General features: G+C 37.5%; 1 protein-coding gene across 1 annotated transcript in view; it reads left to right on the forward strand.

Moving 5' to 3' along the window:
• The first annotated feature begins 4,028 nt into the window (after positions 1–4,028).
• Positions 4,029–22,660, forward strand: part of ODAD2 (outer dynein arm docking complex subunit 2) — an 87,257-nt gene continuing 68,625 nt past the window's right edge. Inside the window, exons 1-10 of the mRNA XM_055708802.1 lie at positions 4,029–4,444; positions 5,051–5,302; positions 6,464–6,621; positions 7,966–8,161; positions 8,735–8,841; positions 9,294–9,430; positions 10,460–10,576; positions 13,224–13,441; positions 15,103–15,240; positions 15,440–15,584. Of these exons, the coding sequence (XP_055564777.1) occupies positions 5,079–5,302; positions 6,464–6,621; positions 7,966–8,161; positions 8,735–8,841; positions 9,294–9,430; positions 10,460–10,576; positions 13,224–13,441; positions 15,103–15,240; positions 15,440–15,584 (1,440 nt within the window). The 5' untranslated portion in view covers positions 4,029–4,444; positions 5,051–5,078. The remainder of the gene's footprint in view (positions 4,445–5,050; positions 5,303–6,463; positions 6,622–7,965; positions 8,162–8,734; positions 8,842–9,293; positions 9,431–10,459; positions 10,577–13,223; positions 13,442–15,102; positions 15,241–15,439; positions 15,585–22,660) is intronic.

Genomic DNA, 22,660 nt, shown 5'->3' on the forward strand with positions numbered 1-22,660 from the left:
CAACTGGATTTTTTAATTTCTCTAGCTAAGCCCTTTTCACCAAACAGTGGTGACTTTTGTTCCTTTCGTGAATGCCAAAAATATGTAAGTTTTGCAACAAAAGCAAGCTAATAAACAATAAAAGGAAATTGACAAATACTATCTTGTTTTCTCCTGATTTCCAGCTTGTCTGACAGATTACCCATGAAGCCAATCAGCTAAACTGCTATGTAACAGAAGGAATAGCTGGTATTATTTACCTTGAATGGCTTTTTTTATATTATGTAAGCCTCTACAACTGTTTTTTACAACTTCTATTACTATTCTACTTCAACAGTCATAATCTACACCCTACTCTACAATAATGTGAGGAAAAATATAAAAGAAAAATGGCTTACACATTCTGGCTGCAACCTTGAGATTGTAAAAAATATTTCCTATTGCCCTTCTCTCCATGTTGACAAATTCTTCATAACCCCCATTTCTTTGTGCCAGTAACAAATGATCTCATCTTTGACTACACTCAGGCACACATTTCACCTACTGTTTTATAAAATGTCTTTTACATGAAAAATGTAAAAGTAACTTACAGTATGCAGTCACTAGTACATAAATGTACTACTACAAATTTACAGAATTAGCCAAATATGGTGCAAATGTTATTTCTGAGTAAGTTCCTCAGTAAGCTACTTTTGAGAACATGACTTTATAGACTAGAACTTTCTGCATGCTGATCTTGAGTTACCAAGAGAATACTTTCATAATTCTTTAAGTGATTACTTTCCCTAACACTTTAGCTTTCAGACAAGATTTTCTAAGACATACATCCATTTATATCTTGTACTAGGAGTATTACTGCTAGGAGGTATTAATAGCATTGATCAATCAAATGTGGTAGAAGTAAAAGGTGGTAGTAAATAACCTTCAGCCTGGCGAAGTAAGGGAGTTACTAAGTGCTTATTTTTTAGTGATAGCTGATGTAAGAATGCATGACTTCCCGTCATCCAGCAAGACAAGCCTGAAAGTAACAGAGGGAATCACCTAGAGCTTAACTACTGATGGAAGAAGTAATGACTTGCCACAGCCAGTATGTGTATGAAAATGTGCAAAAGACCATAGAGCACAGAGACTATGAGCAGACAGCAGGAACAGTTTATATCACATAAGGGAATGAGTGAAAAGTTTTAGCACTGAAGAACGCAGTTCATAGAACCTAGCAGGGCGTAGGACAGGCATGGCAAAGTACTTGTGTGTGAACAGGCATTATCTGGAAGTCCCTGCACCTACCAACTCTGCCCTAGGCTCACTAACCTCATCTGACTTGAAGGTCAGGGAAAGATTTCACGAGCAGTAACAAGATCTGAGTTCTTACAGAATTATGTGCTTTCCCCCTCAATCTGCTGCTGTCCACCTTCTCCATAAAACACCCACTGGGCAAGGCTAAGGTTACTCATGTTATAATTAGCCAGCACGGTGTGAACAAAACACTTGGCTGTCTGGTTGCTACAGATGTGACATGCAGTTCATATGCCTGCCTTTAACTCAGCAAGGTCATTAATTTTGTCTCAATTTAACTACAACAGGTTTTACAAAACTTGTAGGAGCTTCATTACTTCCAAGAGCACAACCCTCTGTGAAACATGGTTCAAATTTTCTATCAGGTTCAAAAATTACTTTGGAAAGAGGAAGAGGATGGGGACCAAAATATAGAGACTGCATGCTATGTATTTTTTTCTTTAGAAATGGAATTTAATTTTATAACAGCAAACTGCAACACTATATGTTTAAATCCTGCAGAAAGCTACAAACTCATCAACTAAAAATAAAAGTAATGGGTTAAAAACTGGCTGTATTACTCAGTTGCAAGGTGACAACAATCCCTAATATGACCTGAAAAACAAGTGCAATCCTAGAATGTGGTAGTTAAGGAACTTCCAAAAGAGATAATATTAATGTTGATGTAATGGGTCCTGGTGAAATGACCTTAGAAACAGAGTCAAATCTATTTAAGAAAAACAAGCTCAGATTAGAACACAGGCAAATAAGGAATACTGTGACAGCAAAAGAAATGAAGTTGCAGGCTGAAACTAGGGGAACCGAATTTGTTTAGACTAGCAAAGTGAAGTCTAAGAGAAAATATCTCAGAAATGGTGTAGAACTGGGGAGGAAAAGTAGCCATTGAAAATAAGGTAAAGGACCAGTGTTGGTGCAAGAACAGACACAAACTAGTCATACAAATCGAGGTTAGACATTAAACCCAATGGTTTTAGTCTTCAGAAGAGTTAGAGCAGTTTTCCTATGAGTACAGCTGAGCTACAAATTCAGTATTTGCCTGCCACAAAGAAGAAAGGGGAAAAGCACCTCCAACCTCTGGACTGCCTATAGGCCTTTAGCTTCTAATACCAGATCCCAGCAGCATTCCTCACTACTGGCTTGCAGAACTTGTTCTGCTTTTTCATTTTTTGAAATCTGTCCCCACGGGAAGTTCTACTGGTAACTAAGCCTCAGCTAGTTATCAAAGCTCCTTTCATGGCCAGTGGAGATGTGTACTCTTCAAGGGCAAATCATCCCATTTATCTTCACCACTGAGATGTCTTTCCTTCTTGCTGTTCACTGGAACAGAGTGATCTCGTTTAGGAATTCTATTTCTTACTCCACCGACTTCTTGCTTAAAATACTCAGCTCTGTGTGAAAACTCACTGTCCTCACTCCCCACCACCCATGGTGGGGGGATACTTTTACTCCCTTTCACATTTTGCTGTTTGCACATTCTGCCCATCAAATTCCACTTTTTAGTAGTCATTATTACAGTAAAAAGAAGAGATTTAATCCCTTCTGGAAATGCCTTCATACACAGTATTCCATAAAGAAAAGAGGAATTAAGCATTAAGTCTTTAGCAAGGCTTTTTGCTAAAAATGCTCTTTCATTTTCACCTCATCAAATGATTCATTTTCTGTCTTCACAAAGTTATGCAGTGAAACAAGAAAAACCAATGCTATTCTTAAGTCATTATTGCGCAGACTGCATGTACTTACCCATAGTTACTGCTTGAAAGTTTCAGTAAGTAAAACGTATATGGACAATCATCTTTGTGGGGGAAAAAAAAAAAAAAAAGGTATTAATCCCACACTGTTATTCTTTCAGATACATCCCACATACGTTCCATAGCCTTCCTTGTTATTACAGGGTTTTTTATCCAGCTGAGTTCTCAGTAAAGTAACTCTTGGCTATGTTAACTCTATGGTGTTAAGACAACTGGGTGCTTCTGTTGGACTGCTCTTGAAAGGGTTATTTTCCTTTGCCTTCAGAAGTAACTTCTGCTAGTATGCAACAGGTAACTATTCCTTCCTAGGTCGAATCCAAGTCCAATTTTTACCATCTGATAGGTATTTTGCTGGGCCCAGATAACTGGGCTGGAAGGGGGGTTTACAGGGGGCAGTCTGGGCATGGAGCCCTCGCTGCCCCAGTGGTACAGATGAGACAGGCAGGTGTGCAGTGGCAACTTTATAACTTAAAAACTTATGCAGAGTGATGGCTCATTCACGTTATGACTCAACAATAGGACTGGGGAAATAGTATTTGTTTCCATTCCGTGTCTGGGGTGCTTTATTTGTGTATTTGTAGTGTTGTGTTGTCCTCAGTCTGTTAAAGGACTTTGTTCACTGGCTGTGCCCATACATATTTCCTTTACTTCTTCCAAGAAACACTGATTTCGCATTACATTTTCTTTAACAAAAAACATTTAAAGCATAATCTGTCACGTTGCCTCAAGAACGAAAAGCTGCCAATGTTAACCTTATTAATTAAAGCTGTTTTCTTGCACTGACTGAAAGCTAGTGAAAGGTTTAAGCTATACCGAATAAAATTCAAGCTAAAAAGTATTTGGTGATCTTCCTTTAAACTCTAGTGTAAAGTAACTCTAATCAGCAGATTATTTCCACGCCAAAAACATATCACATGGTTTATTATTTTAAATATAGCTCCTCTTACCTTCTAACGAGAAACGCGCCGCCCTTTAGCCTCAGCGTCACTCTCCCCACCAGCCCCGCTGCCCAGCTCGAAGTGCCACAGGCCTGACCCCTCCGCCGGCTTCCCGCCTCCTTTCCCGAGTGGGAAACGCGCGTTTCCCACCGTGGAAGCCACGTCAGGGTGCCCCTGCCTCAGCGCCGCCGGGTCTCGGGGGACGTTGTGGGGAGCGGCCGCCGCAGCGGCCCCGCCGCGCTCACCCACCTGCTCTGCCGGGCTCCGGCCTCCCCCGCAGCGCGTCACCTCCCGGGGCGCTCCGCCGCCTGCCGCCACCGGGCCGCCCGTCCCGCGGGGCTGCGCCCTTCCCGCCGCCGGGCGCCGCCTGTGTTTACCCGCTTCTCCCGGTAACGGCTGCCGCCAGGCCCGTCCCCATAGCAACACCATCGGCCTCGGCCCCAGCGGCTATGGCGGGGTCCGGCGCGGCTCTCCCGGGGCAAGGTACGGGGGCTAGCGGTGAGGGGCGGCCATCCGCCGGGCTGCCGGTGTCCCGGGGGGGGGGGGGGGGCGGGGGCAGGGCCCCTCCCGCCTCCTGCAGCAGCCCAGGCACCGGCCCGGGCTCTCCTCAGGGGCGAGCCCTCCCTATGCCCCGCTCGTCTGGGGGCTCCGGCCTCTGGCTTGGCGGTGGGCCCGACACACCTCTTTCCTCCATTTAAAGAAAGTGGCTGAGGGAGGGGTGCCGTTGCTGGGGGCAGCACGTGTTTGTCGACTTGCACATATGGTTTTTAACAGTGGGGTCAACTTTACAAGAACCAGAGCACCTTTTGTTAATGGCCACAACAGAGGCCCTTGCTGTCAGCTCCCTCAGTTCCTAATAGAGCCAGGAATGAAATAAGATGGAAAAACCTGTGTTTTCACCTGATTTCCCTGTTTAAAACTTGTGAGTTGTCATCCTAAATTCCCTCTTTCTCACTCTGGGAATTTAAACGAGTTAAAAGAACCTAACCATTCCTAGATATATTTATTTCAAATTATAGCAGGCACAGCATATTGCATTTATCATTTTGGAGCTCAGTTTGGTCATTCTCTGACTGTTTCTTTGCTAAGGTGTACACCTTTGATACTAGTGAGGACCATGGGAGCGGCGCTGGCAAGAGCAGCTCAGTGGACAGCTGCTGGTTCTGGACCCGGCACACTTGAAATCACCCCTTTGAACGAATCTCTTTTAAATCAAATTATTAAGTTTGCAGAGGGCTTCAGTACTAGACATCCTCAGGAAGCAGCATTTGTCTTCAGAGAGCCCCTTGAGTGGAAAACACAATTGAACTGTTCAGTATTCGGAGAGGGTTATGATCTCAAGTAAGTCCGAATTGTGATGTGCTTTGAAATGTTGAAGGTGGACCACAAAGCAAAACTGCTCATTTAGCATAAAGAAAGCCTTAGTGGTTTTGGGAGGTTGAAATGGGTGGGGTTTTTACTGATATGTATTGAAAATTTTGAGTTAAAATTTGTAGGGTTTTTTGAGAGTTTCAGGCTACTGATATCTTGGTTGTGATTCAGGCCTGTTTATTGATTTCTACAACTTGCACTGTCTATTCCTAAGACTTTCCACAACGTGTGTCTAACAGTGATTAACGCTGTAACTTCTTTTAGTGTTAGAAGTGGCTCCTGCCTGGTGGGTTGACCCTGGCTGGCTGCCAGGTGCCCACCAAGCTGCTCTATCACTCCCCTCCTCAACTGGTCAGGGGAGAAAAATATGATGAAAGGCTCATGGGCCAAGATAAGGACTGAGAGATCACTCACCTGTTACTGTCATGGGCAGACCAGACTCAACTCATGGAAATTAATTTATTGCCAACGAAAAGTTGGAGTAGGATAACGAGAAATAAAACAACTCTTGAAACACCTTCCCACCACCCCTCCCTTCTTCCTGAGCTCAACTTCACTCCCAGTTTTCCCGACCTCCTCACCCCCAAGCATCACAGGAAGATGGGGAATAGGTGTTGCAGTCAGTTCATTGTGTTGTCTCTGATGCTTCTTCCTCCTCACAGTCTTCCCCTGCTCCAGGGTAGGCTCCCTCCCATGGGAGACAGCCCTCCACAAACTTCTCCAATGTGGGTCCTTTCCATGGGCTGCAGTTCTTCGTGAACTGCTCTAGTATGGGTCCCTTCCACAGGGTGCAGTCCTTCAGGAACAGACTGCTCCAGCATGGGTCCCCCACAGGGTCACAAGTCCTGCCAGCAAGCCTTCTCTGTGTGGGCTCCTCTTCATGGGAACACAGGTCCTGCCAGGAGCCTGCTGCAGTGCAGGCTCTCCACAGGGTCCCAGCCTGCTTTGGGCACATCCATCTACTGATTTGCAGTGGATAAATTGGTTTACCTCAGAAGTTTTCTGAAATACAGCTTAAAGAAATTATATTTGCTTTGTCATATGAAGCTTGAGTAACATTCAGAATTATGCTCTAACACTTGCTGTTTATTTAAGTTCTTATTTTAAAAATATATAATTTTATTTTTCTAGTGGAGCAACTGTTCAGTCTGAAGCCAAAGGTAAAGATGGCCAACCATTGCTTCTCCTCACGGCATCAACTCTCAGAGTTCGGAGTTTTGACCAGCTGTGCTGTTTGCTACAAATTGCTATGGAAAAAAAGTTGAAGGAAGCACAGGCATGCCTTGAAGGTTTTCTTTCTTTATTTATTTTAACTTTCCTCTCTCTTAAAAAAGTGTGTCTTCTCTTTCAATTCATGTTTATGAAATGTGAAGAAAAAAAATTTATGCCTTCATTTTAAGGGTATGAGAAGTTGCTAATTCATGAAGGTGGCTAAGGTGCTGATCCAGAACTTAATGAAATTTCTATTTCTTCTTTTATTTTCACAGAAATCAATAACAGAGAAATCTGTAATAAAGTTAAAATATTCTCATACAAATTCATATATGTTGAGTAATATCCCAGCTATTGCAACAGACAGTAGATTTAAATTTCTGAAAACAAATGTCTTATTGGAGGCTAATAGCAGTTTTTCACATATTTGTAGTTAAATTCTCTTTTAAAATGTTACGTTCTTAAAAAATAGGTGTGTCCCCCCCTTATATGCTTAAGATATTCTTACCTGCACAAGGTTCACCATGAGCACTTTCAGGTCCTTCTCACAACAGCTTTTCAAATGCAGATATGAGTACTTCTGCTGTGTCATATTCAAGTCCTAGATTTTCAAACTGACAAGAAGACCCGTCATAGACTAAACTAGCTGTCCTCCTCTCGTTGGAACTAGGAGGGATGAGGAATGTTCTTTGGTAGAATTACTAGAAATTGCATCTGCAATACTAAGATGTAAATGCTGTGGATCAAACTTCAGGTCCATCTAATCCAGGGTCCTGTCACTGACAGTGATCAACCAGGAATATTGGGGAAGAATAATATGGACAGTATATCATGCAGAGGCTTTCACAGATGTATGGGACTTCATTTGCAGTAACAGAGCAAAATGTTTTTTGTAAAACCCACTGACATGCAGTTATGTCACTGTTTACCAAAAAAACCACAGCTGGCATAGCTGAAGAAGTAATGGGTCCATTGGGAATGCTGCTAGGAAACTTTAAAGGTGTTCTTTAACCCTAAATAATATTTCCAAAATGATCAATTTTCAATGAGTTGAACCCATTGATTTCCTGTTTTGGTGATCAGCCAGGCCTATTTTATGGAAAGGGGCTATTGATAAAGGGAATTATTTAATATTCACCTCTTGGTTGAATAAATCTTAACCTTTGTTGTGAAAAGCAATTTTGTTCGTATGAAAAATTTCTTCTTAATGTTTTCATATTTTTAAAAGTGCATTTCAAATTATAAGAGAGATATGAAAGAATACATAATACAGTAGTACTTGATGAATGTGCACATCATTAAAGTTCTTATTGTAAATTAATAGCATCAAAATTAATTGGCAATTGAGATAAAAAGCGTTTGTCTTGCCTAACAGTTTTTAACATAGTATCACGTTATATTATTCTGTTTCATGTTCACAGCTAACAGAGATCCAATAGTGAAAATTCTTGGCCCTGAATATGGTACTGTTGAAGGAGAAGATATGTCCATGTTGCATTTACTTGACAAAGTGAAAAAAGATGATGACCCTGAAACAGAGGTGAAAATGAAAATCTTTCTTCTTCTTCGTCAGCTGGATTTGCAACTGCTTAATAGTTCTTTGAAACACATTTCACAGTAAGTGCATTTCAAATGGAAGGTAAGCATGGCAACCAATGCATTTATTGTGTTATGGTTAAATTGGATTGGTTTCAACCCACAACATGTGCTTTTGGTGTGACATAAATAAATTTATTGAAATAGCTTTCACTGTTCACTAAGTTATTGAAAAAACATTTTTTTTCTGAAGATTTTGCTGTAGGTGTGGGTATGCAAGAGTGTGCCTGAGAGTGTGTGGGGGTTTATTGCATATATTTTGTGTTTTGGTAGGAAATTGAAGTTATTTGGACAGACAACAAAGTTACAGTTACATATTTTCAAGGAAATTTGTATTTCTTCATGGAAGCATATTAATTACTACATTGAGTCTGGTTTAGAGTTACAAAGACTTCATATCAGCTATGGAACTAAAATTACATTGAACTAACAGAAAAAATTAAGAAAAACAATGGCAAATGACCCATTTCCAGATCTCTGTTGCTACTATTAACACTCAATGTAAAAGAAAAAAATAATGTAATATTCTCTTCTTATTTCTCTGAGTACATCCTTTTGATGAATACATTTTAGACCATTTTCTGTTAATTGCAGAGACGTAAGACTAAATCCAGCTGCTATAGATAATGAAGTGAATCTTCTCAAGAATTTTTCTGGGAAAGGAGAAGATACAGTACTGGAATCACTGGAATATACATCAGGTGCAGATCTGATCATATCTCACATTTATTTATACCCTTATTTGAAGTCCTTGAGTTCTGTGTGAAATTTGCTAAATTAATTTCAGTAATGAAGTGTTTATTTCTACTTTAAAGTTATGAAGTAAAATAAAAAATATTTTCAAGTATGGAATGCTGTTCTTCAGCCTTTACTTACAGAAATAATCTCCCAATTATATGAGTATCTTCAGTGGAAGTAGAGGAAGTGAGTGGAGTCCCTGATCCTAAAAAGTGCTAAGCACAGTTGCAGTTTTTGGTTGGATCAGACCGTGGGTCACAGAACTTTGTATGATAAATTCCTAACAGCAGGAATTCTTACGAGTAAGGCATTGTTTTGGGAATTTGATTTGTATACATGTTATATTAATTATTGAGCTTAATTATTAAAACCTACTTTTAAACTGGTTAAAAATACTAATGCTAATTGGTTACAGATTACATGTTCTCTAATGGATGTCGAGCTCCTCCCTGGAGACAAGTGCATGGCGAAATTTGTTATTTAGTCATCAAACCGCATGATACTGATCCCTTGTATATCACTTGCAGCACAGCAGGAGTCTTTTTAAATGGAGTAAGTAGTAATAAAGGATACCATGGAGTAATGAATATTTTTATGTGCTAAAATCAAAAAATCAATCAGGTTTAGTGTAGTGGTATTGAGGCTGTAAGACCTGCAGAGCTAGTTTATTGGGACAGAAGAAGATGACAAGAGTCATAAATGTATGATAGTTTTCTGTATGTTTTGAGTGCTTTTTCTCTAATTTTTATAGTAGGAGTGTATTCTGTACTGTTTGCTAGCAATGTTTGTTTAGTCTTTAAAAGTACCCTAACAGTCCCTCATACTATTCCTATTCAAAGGTAGTGTAGGACTAGATTCCTCTCTCATGTCTCATTGCTCTTGATCTGAGGTGTAATATTATTGCGTGTGACTAATAGAGCTTGCTTTTGTGTTTTTATAAATGATAAGCAGGTTTTTGTTTTCTTTTCAGTGGAAGCCTTTTAGAACTTATCTATCCTTTTCTACTTTTCATTTTGATTACCTCTTTCGTTACAGATAGCTTTTATTTAGGCATAATAGTCCCTTGTGTGTGTTAAGCAGTGACTGGAGCTCTTCGATTCATTTTGAAGAGAGTCTGATGTCTGTCAGGCGTGACCCACAAATTGTTTTCCTTAGAGTTAAAAACGCCAGGGAAGTTTTGACTTAGCACATTTTTAATGGATGAAGCTCATAAGGCTTATGCTAGTGAGGTCACATTATTTTCTGATCCTTTTAGACATCTGCCATACTGCAGTGGAAGCTCATATTTACTTGGTTGTTTGCCATAAGCCAGAAATTCTTTTCAGTGGAACTACACAATTAACTCATAGTAATTACTTGCAGATTCTATATAAGATCTTGATTATCTGTTGGGATCCATGGAGATGATCCCATGCATCTTTACAAAACATTATTGAGGTTTGATGATCTCTGCTGAGCATGAGACTTCTGTATCTAATTCATGACAATATGACCTCTGTGCTCTTTTAGCATTATTTTGTGATGCAGATTAAATTACATGTGTAAGGCAATACTGTTAATAATGTTAAATTTATTTTTAAGGGTCAGCTAAAGGGTAAAGATGACATTGACTATGAAAGAAAAAGTGATGTATATAAAGATATTGTCACATTTTTAAGGGAGAGGTCACCTAGATTTCTAGAAAATATGGCTAAACAGGTATGTATTTACTGATATCGGGTGTGTTTTCTACTTTGTACAAATGTGCATTTGGATTTATATCAATTTCTACTAAATATGTTCCTTTCATAAACACCAAATACACTATTTCACATATCATTCTATCATACCTTACTATAAGGTTTGATCCAACATGTGAGGTCAGCTTCTAATTTTGCATAAAAAATTTTGCTCATCTTCTGGTGTTATTCTTTATGGAGCACTGGAAATGTTGGAGCAGGGAATTATGATATACTTGTGGAAGAGGTCGAGTTTTTGTGACAATATTTTTCTTGATCAAAACTACTTAAATTTTTATCTTCATTCTTTGTAGCCCAAATATAAATAATAGCCCAACTTTTTTACGGGAGCTGCCTGTTTTAAATATCAGAGCTGAGAGTTAAGCATCCAGCTTACACACTATGTATTGCTTCAGCCCCTGTGAAATGCAAGCAGTTTGGCTTTTATTTAGAGCTTTACATTAGCTAGAATTACACAGTGCCACTACAGTATTAGTTATTTTATCATTCCTGATAAAAACTTTTTTTTTTTCAAATTTCTAATGTGATTATTACAGATTAATAACTTGTTGGTAAAATTCATTACAGACTAAAACCTGTCAGAAGTTTTATTGTGGATATTTATATGCAATTTTAATTATTGCAAGAACTAAGTAATTAAGAGGGAAATTTTCTTATGCTTTAGTTCTGATTTTCTGGAATGTAGGGCTGTAGGGGTTTTTTTGGTGATACAGATTTTTGACAGTTCTTAAAGAGCATTTCAAGTTGTATACATAAATACGGCAGCTTAAATTAACAGTAATGAAATTAAATTTTTAAGTTGTTCTGTTTGAAAGTACAGTAAGTTCCAAACTGTCTTTTATTTATCCCATAGGGAAGTATTTTTTTAATGTTATATCTACCTATTGGTTTATATTTCACAAATGTGGCAATATATGAATGGTTTTAGACATAATTGCTGTATTTTCAAAGTGATTTGGCTTCATTTGATGGTCATGAAAGGTAAAATATGGTAATATTTTAATATTTTTAAATAGTTCAAATCCTAAATGTTAAATAGATTAATGTTAATATTGATAATAGATATAATATAACTTTCTTTACTGATTTTCTGCTCTTATAAAGGTACTGTAGCTAATGAAGAAATTCTACACTTATGAAATAAGAGTAAATAAATACAATTTATCCTATTTTCTTTCAATTGTCATATAAATCACTTGGTATTCCCTGACTGTGTAAATAAGTTTATGCTGAAGAGTATAAATTATACCATTTTAATGGTTTAGAAATATCATATCATATTGTCTTGCTGAAGAGCTGGTTTCGTACGTTCTGCATTCTAAAACTAGAATTTAAATGCTTGAACTCTGAAGAGCAGAGAGAAGCTGTATTTCCAAAGTTGTCTACATGAAATACATTATGACTGGGAATAGTTTTGATTTATTTTCTGAAGAGAGGAGAGCTTCAAAAAGCTCATTACATACACATTTATTGCAAAACCAATTTTATAGTATCTTCTTGGCCTTGTTTAAGCTAGCATTTAGAGTTGCTGTGTTGGCATATAGTGCTGTAGGAAACGTACTTCATAACATGTGCTTAGCTGGTCAAGCTACAGCATCAATTCCCCTGTGATTTGTCTAGTTTATCATGTGTTAAATCGTCTTGTCTAGAGTACACTCTCAGAATGAGAGTATTAGCATGAGTTTATGGTTAGACAGTTGGGTCAGCAAGCCTGGAACAGCTGATTCACATCAGGGACTAGTCAAAAACAGACCATACTGTGACAGTCTCCTTAAAACTGCCTTGAATCAGATACATAAAGGAATGTCTTCACCTATTTGGTAGTGACAGCTGCAATAATAATAATAATAATACTAAGTAATGATCATATGCTGTCTTTCCTGTAAAAATTGAATATGTTCCAATAGAGAATAAGAGTTGACAAGAGTCCTTTCTGTTCTGGGTATTTTTAATCAGCCATGGTACTAGACACAGACAGCTGAAGGATTGGTGGGTGCCACTCAGCTCCATTCTTGTGTGTGACTTGTTCAACAATGTTTTGTCCTGAGAGATGAAAAAAATCGAATGGAATGTGTTTATATTAATTCCAAACTATATCAAATTACTTGGAACTGAAATCTAGCAGTTTATCATAGCCTATTTTCAGGTTTATGTTATTTTTTTTTGTGGGAATTTTTTGTAAATCCTTTATGCAGGGAAATAAATAGTCTTATATAAATGATCCATTGAAAGCAGAATGACTGACTTTGCAATTCTAGATCTTAAAGCTCATTTGGAATTAGGTTCTGTAAAAGTGCTTGTGCCACAAATTATTTAACATATTAGAAATTGAACAACACCCAATATTTAGTATGTTCAGAAAGTTCCCAATTTAGCTAGTTCACCTATTTCAAAAACTTTAAATTGCACACGATAACAGCTACTTTCCAGATTAATGTTTCATTCTTTTAAAGGCCATCTGATTTTGTGCTTATAATCTAATTCTACATTTGATACATACAATTGTTAAGCACAGCATCCTGGAATTGTGCTTATAACTGACAGTTTTAATATGCATTATTCATATAGCAATATGACTGACAAACCATGTCTCCTTCTTTTATTAGGAATATAGGTTTTTTAAAGAACCAACACATGAGAATAATTATCAGCGTATGGAAATAGTTGAATCTAAGGTCTCTGGCCAATCCCAGGACCTTTATAATATTACAGAAAAGAATGTATGTGAGAAAATGAAAAGTTCTGCAGCAAGGAGATCCATGGACAAGAAGAAATTAGAAATGTCTATGAAGTGGAGGAGTATGGGGCTTGCTGCTTCCCACAGATAAGTAGTTATCTGTATAATTGAATTTTCCTATAGATCTCTCTAAACTGTGCTAATGATTGGATTGCATGTTATAGATTTGCATTATTATCTTGTTAGGAGCAATAAAGCAAGATGTACTACATGTTAATTTCTAAGAAGAAAGTATGGACTACCAAAGAGATTTCTCAGTCTTCTTCTGTCACGCAACAATTTTGATGATGCTACATCATTTCCACAGCAAGGCATGGAAATACCCTGCAACAGTCTGCATTATTGGTTCTCCAGGACTGTGATATTATCATATTTTTGGTGTAAAATGCTCTTTAAAGTAAGACAGAGCAGACAGTCTAATCTAAACCACACTTACTGAGAGAGGCGAAAGAGAATCCAGCATGGAAAATCAGGATGACTCTTACTTATACTACGAATTTTTAATGATCTCCTATTATATGAGCCACTCTTCTAGCTCTGCTTAGCAACAGTCTTCACTAATTAGATTATCTCAAAGTTTGGACACCCAGAAATAGAGTATACATAGATTGGATTTTGTTGGATTTGTCATGCTTCCTGATTCTGTGTTAATAGAGGAAGAAGTATCTGAAAGAAAGGTTTTGATTGCCATCCTACAAAAAAAAGTATCTTCTCAAGTCTGCCAGTATGACATGTTGCAAGAAACATTTTCAGGGATTTTTGGATGTGACCTGCAGTCATTAGGTAAAAAAAAATATGACTTTCCAGGGACAAGAGCTTAATGTTTTTCCACAGTCATTGTTGGAGTCTAGATGTAGTGAAATTGGCTGTAATCATGAGTAGTATTCTCTTTTATTGTCATGACTGTGGTAGTATGACCAGTCCAGGCTCAAAAGTACATTTTGTTTTCACAGCATTGTAAACTTGGGACAAAAAAGCACCAGAGATTGTGCCCAGCTAAGCCTAGGAGTCTTCTTGGAATATGAGGAAAGCAAGTTGTGTTGTTGTTGTAGTCAGTGTGAGCAAAGCTGTGGAACAGCTCAGTGTATGTAAGAACTGAATAGACTAGAAGTCTCTGGAAAAAAGATGACTGAGAGACAATAAGACATCCAAAAACTGGAGATAGTCACTGTCCATTTTAATACAAGAATAAAGGGCATCAAAGGAAAATGAGTCAGTGAGACCAGTTCAAAACAAAGGGTACAACACTGCTAAACTCTCAAATTCTTTGTCACAGTATGGTAGAGGCCATTTGTTTTTGTGAGTTCAAGAAGCATCCAGACATATTCATGGAAGAAAAATCCATCCAAAACTGTTAATGCAAGAACATTCAAGTTCACTGAATCACAATTTGCTGAAGAATATTCTGGAAAAAAATAATTTCCGTGTTCTTCCATTGTTCTTCTACCGTTACCTAGATAGCTCCTAGATAGATCCTAGTTAGAGGCGGTATCCTAGAATAAATGGACCTGTGGCCTGTGTGCATATACTCGTTCTTTGTTCTTGTGTCACATACAGCTCAACATAATATAATTTTTATAATATCCTACTATTTTATTAAAGCAAAATTAGTTAAGACACAGCATCCTTTAATTTTAATTAAGTTTATTGTGTAGATTCATAAACTCATATGCACTGATACAATATGTGTCTAACCATAGCTTTTTGGTTCTATGTACATATATATATATTTATTTTTCTTTTAATAAACCCAAATATTTTAGTGACAAGGCCACCAAAAAAGACATTGAAGAAGAAGGCAGAAGTAGTACTGTGTCTCTGAAAACCAAAAAGAAAGCCAGTGGCATTTCTTCTGGATCCGTTAAAATACAACCAGCTTCAAGATGGTATGGGATACTTATTTTTCTTCCTTCAATTGTTTTATTTTGATTTTCTATACCTACAGTAATTACTTAGTATCTGGTAATGTCAATTATATTTTTCTAATTCTGTTATTTAGCAGTGTTGTCATACCTGTTTAAAATATGCATGTTCATATTAGTTTATAGCTGTTTAAAATGGGTGACGCTGTTTATTTATTTTTAGTAAAACATCAGGGAGGTTTGAAGACATTAGTAAAAGTTCCTCAGAGCCTGAGGAAGATGAAGAACAGCCTGTACGTCATCAGGAACGAAGCACTGATTTGCCATCAGAATACTGGGGAATTCAGAAACTCGCAAAGTATTTAAAGGTAAATAAGAAGCTTTGATAATTTTTATATAAAAGCTACTCATTACCTTCTGCATCTGAGGACACCAAACCAGCTCCTCATCCTTTCCACCTTCCATATATTTTTGAATAGCCCTTCCATGTAGTATGTTCAAAAGCTGAAACTGGGACTTTCCTTTCCTATCATGCACGCGTTTCTCCTGCATGTTTTTTTATCTGCTATTTTTGGCTTATATAAACCCTTAGATTAAACCATCTGTTCAGTGTTATTTAAAACTTAAGATGGTATAATTTCTTTATTAATTATTGGGTTTCTGTTTTGCTTTTTGGGTGAAACTTTCCAAGATAATTCTTTATGTGGATAATAACTTTCAAGAGTTTTTATTAAAACTGAATACTTGCCTAAAGTCTTTCATCAGCTATGATTAATGCATGGCTGAAGTAATTCTAACGTGTTCTTGTGTCTGGATAGATGCTGTTAGTGGACAAGAAAATGTATGCTAAACAGACATCCTCTAAAACAAAAAAAAATGTTTTTTTTCACGCACTTGTTGAAAATCTTTTGGAACCTATTAATATAGATATTTAGAACTCTGTGTATGTCTGAAACACATAAACCCCCCAACAACCCTCTACTATTCTGGAAAACTCTAAAACTAATTATACTTTTCCCTCAGGAGAAATTCCTTTACAAGTTTGTGCTGGAATTTATGTACTCTAAGTTGCTAATAAAAGTGCTGGTTTATTTGTTTTTTTGAGTACAGCTACAGAGTATACACATCCGACTGATAAAATGATGGTGCTGGCATTTGGTACAGCAGAAATACTTGTGAAGAATAAGCAAAGCTTTGGCTCCTTCCAGCCCTTTAGCCGCTGTAGAAGAGTAACTCAGTCTTTTGAACAGTTTTCAGTGCACTCACACTGTTTGTTCTCTGTTCATGTATGTGGGACCTATGCTAGTGGTTGCAGCCAGACACAGGAAAGCATGGATAATACAAGTCTCTTTACAATTCTTTGTGCCTTATCTTCTCTAGGCTGAACCTCTATATTATTCTCATTTTGACTATGCTAAAAGAACCCTTTGCAAGTGTAATCTGGCCTATAATTCAGCATGTAACTTGCTCAGCTATCTACTCATGCTGAACACACAATATATACATTTTGCATGATAGTTATTTCTATTTGCATGGAATTACAGTTCGAGGTGATGTTTTCAAATCTTCCAGTCTACTAATAGCTTGCTTTTGCCTGTCTGACAGACCACCTCTGTACTTCTCTGAGAGCTCAGAGAAATAAACATGCGACTTTAGTAAAGACCCAAGGTCCTCCTGGAGAGGATACTTGAAATTCATTACTATTGATGAACTTCCAGAAATCTTTTCATTGGCCCATTTATGCACCACCCTCTTTACCAACAAGGCTCTTCTGGTTAAGTAATTCTCAAACTCCCTTTCCTTTCTAAATCCTTCATTTAGACGTTTAGGTTTTAGTATTGGACTTGATTCAGTACCAAAACATACCTACACTTGCATGAACCCCTTCTGAATAAAGAGTGAGGGTGGCAAATAGGAAAATATTTTTTCATGCTACTCTGTTTTAGAAATGAGTATATTTTGTTCCAGCTGTCAACAAGCAAGAATACTTAATGGCTTAGAACTAGAAAAAGGAAGGGGAGCATTTCTGATCAAATTGTGGGTACTGTTAAGAAGTGTATGTAATACAAAACTTCGTGATAGCAAAAGGTTCTGTTATGAAAACTCAGATGTTCACTTATTCATGTATTCATGCACACCTGAGTCTTACAATAGTTCTTTAAATTAGATATAAATTTAAAAAGTACTTGAAGATATACTTAGAATAGTTCTCTGTTGATTCTTAGCTATGTAAAGCAAGAAATCCCTAGTGTCAGATAAAGCTGAAAAGAGATGCCTCAGTGCCATACCACAGACAGTGGTTGAAATGTTTTATTGATGGAGTGCTGCTTTAGCTTGCACATGGAATTCATTTTAATTCAAGTATAAATACTGCACTTCTGGCCAGACTTAGGAGATTTTTTGGCATTCTTGTTGTTCATGTAGGCAAGTGTTCATGACACATACAACGTAAGAGAAAATAAATTTATGACTATGATATTTTAGTATCTACAAGCGTATTTCTATAGAAGCACAAATTTCAGAGGGTTTGTGTGTCTTCAAAGGGTGTAAACATTGTTTTCACATCTTAAAATATTAATAAAATGCCTTAAATAATAGATGTTTGAGATCCCGAGTTAGAAAATACGATAATTTGTAGGTGCAACCATTTTTTGAATGTCTGCTGAAATATTAATCACAATTCAACAACACTATTAAAGATGAATTTGCAAACACAAAAAACTTCCATAAAACCTGAAAGGTGATAGTTTTTATCCCAATGTTAGATTGTTATTAAAACTTAAAAAGACATTTGCTTCCTGTATAGAGCAAACATGCTAGGTCCTGTGAATTGTGCCTGTAGGCTACGTGTTTGTATACCTTTTCATGGAGAGAAAATTCCAGGGCAGGGGAAATTCCCTTCTGACTTTTTGCCCTTCTCCATTCCCCCTCCTTTCTGGGAAAAAGCAGCCATATTGGAATTGCTCCACTGGGAAGCAGCTGCTTCTGTGGTCTGGCTCTTTGTCCTACCTTCAAGCTTCCCAGGGCTGTGAAACAGAAGATAGAGCATGTGTGCTTTTGCCATGTCTCCCCATCAACTTAAGAATGGGCAGTGACAATAGATGAGTGAGCTTGGTGATGGCATTGTGTTAGGCATCTTTTGGGGGCTAGATAGATAGAATTAGAATGAAGTGTTCTGTTGATGTTTGTAACAGTGAGATTTTCTCAAAAAAGCCTGTTTCAGATTTCACATAATTTATTAAAGTAAATTTATTAGTGCTTCTGAAGTATTAGATTTCCAGGGGAAGGGCTACAGTTTACATGTGAAAAATTTTAGGAATAGGGTGAAGGGGTCACATTTTGCAATGATCCTTTTACTAGAAATGGGGGACATCAGGTAGAAATGCAGAATCTTTGTGGCAGAACTGGGGCTGTTCGCTTGGGAAAAAAAAAAGAGGAAAAAAATGGTGAGAGCTGGGCACAATGCTTTGTGCTGCGGGCTGTTGAGCACTGTTTATTGCCCGTTTTAAGATAAAATTGAGATGTTGAGAGGTGAATTGGGGCTGATGACTGATCCTGGAATAGCTCCAATCTCCAGAATAAGTCTTTTAATTCCTTAAGCCCTGGTGCTGCTTGGTTTTGGTTCCCTGTAAGGGTGTGATTTATATGTACACCTATGCCAGGGTGAGCTCTGGATAGAGTTATGCAGGACCATGCCAGTTACAGTATTCTTCCTTCAGTTTTCTACCTGGAAAGTCATTCTACTTTTGGCTATATTTCAGGGCTACATTAGTGAAACCAGTCAAGTCTCACACTTCATGTAAAATATCCCCTACTTTCCTATCTGTTTTGAATTACTCCAGTTTGAACGACCTCATTCCCAGAACAGCATTATATTTCTTTTCTCCTTTGGAATCATAGGTGGACAAACATGCTGTCTTTCCCCAGCTGTTTTTATGTCTTGTGCCAGGTCCAGGAGTCAGGGAAAGGCTGTGGTACTGCTCAGGAGCTAGGGAGTATGTGCCCTGAGTATGGCCTTCAACTCCAGCTGCCAGGTGCCCGTGTACCCTGGTGCTGCATAGCAGTGGATGGCTGGGAAGGGAGGCCGTCTGTCACGTGTCTTAGTGAAATCTCATTCACTGGACAAGGAGAAGGTTGAAAGAACTGCAGGATACATGGAGTGTATTCAGGTCTGCTCCACAGCTGCATTTTGGCAGGACCTTTGGAAGACTGCTGCGTTCAAGCAACATTTCTGTAGCTGGCAGGGGGGCCCTCTGTATTTGGCTTACATTACATAAAAGTGGCAAACAGACTAGGGAGGCAGGTATGTAGAAGAATATTTCTTCTGGTCTTTGCATCTTTCCTTTTCTTCCTTTCCAGCTCCCTCTACAAGTCCTCACTTATTTCTAGGCAATTAGGTCAAGGAAATGAAAGTCTTAAGAGATCAAAGCTATGGGTGTAGTTCCTACAGTGCATGTGTTGCAGTGAGTATTGGCTGGGCAAGACCTAATGCCCATCACTTCTGCTTCCCGTTTGCAGTGCAAACAGAGCTGAACCAGGAGGATGTAGTGTTGTTGCTGCACCACAGGCAGAGTTTATTTCCTCTTCTCAGGAAGCTCAAATTTATCAGTCAGGGAGATGCAACCGTGTATTGCCTTGCAGGAAAGAATAGTGGATCCCCAGCTGAGCTCTTTGCAAATGGAAAGCACTAGCATTCATGAGGAAGAAGGGCACAGCTTAGAAATGCAGAAAGTCAAATACACAGTGAAATGATGGAGGGAGACTGCCAGGAGCTATGATGCAGGATCTCAAGTGAGATGTTCATGTAGATATTGTTCATAAACAGTATGGGATAGTTTTATTCCCTAGGAAAAGACAGGGAGACATCTGAAGGCTGGAACTCAGGGGCTTGGGGCAAACCAGGGTACAGGAAATCCATGTATGCATAAAGGGCAGGAATGTCCAAACCATTACAGAAACAGGGAACCTATTGCAGAACGTTTGAGGACCAAATTTAAAATGACAGGGGTGTGTGTGTGTGGTTGTGGACTTCTTTTGCACTCTATATACAAGGTTTGCAACATGACATTTCTCTACTTGGAGGGGAAGAAGTAGGAAGTCAGCAACTGCTTGCACACCTTACCTACTATGCATTAATATAAAGTAATGCACAGTTTATCTCTGAGATGAGACTTGCCATATCTGAGGTCTCAGATTTTAGATATCTGAAAAATAGATACCTTCCTCATAAAATTTAGTGATAGAAAACATCCAGCTTTTCAAAATAAATTATTACTTTCTTTTGGAAACAAAAATTGTGTAGCCATCTCAGCTCTCCTGTGGTTTAACAGGTGGTGTACACAGCAACTCTTTTTATATGAACCAATTATAAATTTATGGCACTTGCAAAGACATTGATATGGCTTGTAGATTTTTCTCAAAATTTGTATGAAATAGAGGATAGATGCAGTGTTTTTTAACTGCGTAATAGCAAATTATAGCTTTCTTAAGTTATAGTGGTGTTGGAAATGTTCCAAATTATTGAGATAGTACTCATTATAGAAATGTAAATCAGCTTAATAAACTGTGCATAGATTAAGAAATTAATTATATTTGGGGATTAGCATAAAAGTAATCCTGTTTTATTCTAAAATGCAGAACCTCAAAAGAGAAATGGACATATTAGACTAAGGAATAAAATGGTCTTCAAATACTAATTTATTTAAAGTGAAACTATACAAGAAGTAATTTTAAACTTTGTAAGACAAGAGAAAATTGTATCAGTGTTACAGTGTACCCACTAAAGTACCAATCATTTGTTTAATTGTATTTTAACACTGCTCAAAAGTTTTGTGGTGGTCATAGAAAAAGTCTAAAATCTATGGTATTTATGGATATTCCTGAACAATAAACTGCACAGAAAACTGCAGATGCAAATTCTGAGAAACTAACTCTGTTTCTTGACTCTGCTTCCATTTCCCCAGGAAGAGTTACTGGTGGGTGGAACTTTAAAACCATAATCAAATACTTAGATAATTAACATGGAAGTTACAAATCTGATCAGATACATAACCAAATTTAAAATTATATTCTGTGCAAAGTTATCGAAGAAATTTATCTGTAATCTCAAAATCTGCCCCTAGACGTGGAAGAGATGGAAATATTAGAATTTTATAGCAGGAACAAAAATATCTAATCTGTGTAGGAAATATATTGCACATTATTTTTTTCTACAATCTGTAAGTAAGAGTTAACTTTTTGTACTGTCACATTAGCAAGGCTTGCATGAGATTTTGGCTATTAAATACAAAATAAGCGTATATAAGTGCATATAAAATATTTTCACGTATAATATAATTTTGCCACTGTGTAATGCATTTTTCACAACTGACCAACTTTGCAGATGATTTACCTGACCTTATTAGTAGAGTGCCTAACAGTAAATCTTTCCTTTTCCCTTCTGGAAGTATATTATGGCGTAATATGAAGGAGGTTATTCAACTGAACTGAAAGATCAAGATGAAAAATAAATTTTGCTGTAGTTTGACTAAATGATAGAGTGCTATTTTTTAGAAAATACCAAATGTATGAGACATAATCATGTGCCACCTGCTAGTGTTTCTAGGCACATGTTTGGCTAACCTGTCAGCCTTGGCAAACCTGTCAGCCTTCATATCACTCTCTTCTCCACTGTTCATGAACATTTCTTGTTTCCATCTTCCAGTACTAGCCAAGATATTTTTTTTATTTCAGTAAAGAATATGATTACTAAAAAAAAAAGGCAATAAAAATATGGTAAAACTGTGTTTTATAGTTAAGATAATGTATTTGTTAACAACCTAGCCAGTGCTGCTGATGAAGAAGAAATCTTTTTATGATAAATTTACTGGGTAGGAAATATTGGCAAATAGTGAACTCTGGAATTATTATTATAATTGGCAACTCTGAAGCACTTGCATAGCTCTCTCCTCAAAATACTGTACAAACAATAATTCCTCATCACAAGAGACATATAAAATTCATAACAGCCAGTTGATTCTTGACCATTAACACCAACTCTGATGAATTTCTGTGTAGTGGAGGTTTCATTAATGTTCTGAGGGTCATCCATTCCTAAGAGTTTCATAGGTGATGAGGTGAAAGACAAGACAGAAATTTAAAAAAAAGGCAGAAAAAAGTAGGAATTCAACAAAAAAAACTGATAAAGAAGAGCTGGTATGTCAGTAATTAAGGGGTGAAGAAAAGATTGTAAAATAACTTATGTTTGATGCTTCTCTTTCTACAGGATTTTATTCTATTGTAAAAGCAGGTAATTAAATTGAGCTACTGTTTTGACACTGTAACTACTGTACCTCTCAAATAATTGTGAATTGCCACAGCTGTCTCAATCTGACTTAAGGCTTTACAATCATGAAGTAGATAATCAAATTGTTGGCTTTCCTGAAGAATTAGAACATGATTGTGT

This window comes from Falco cherrug, chromosome 4, assembly GCF_023634085.1.
Source record: "Falco cherrug isolate bFalChe1 chromosome 4, bFalChe1.pri, whole genome shotgun sequence".
NCBI classification, from domain to species: domain Eukaryota; kingdom Metazoa; phylum Chordata; class Aves; order Falconiformes; family Falconidae; genus Falco; species Falco cherrug.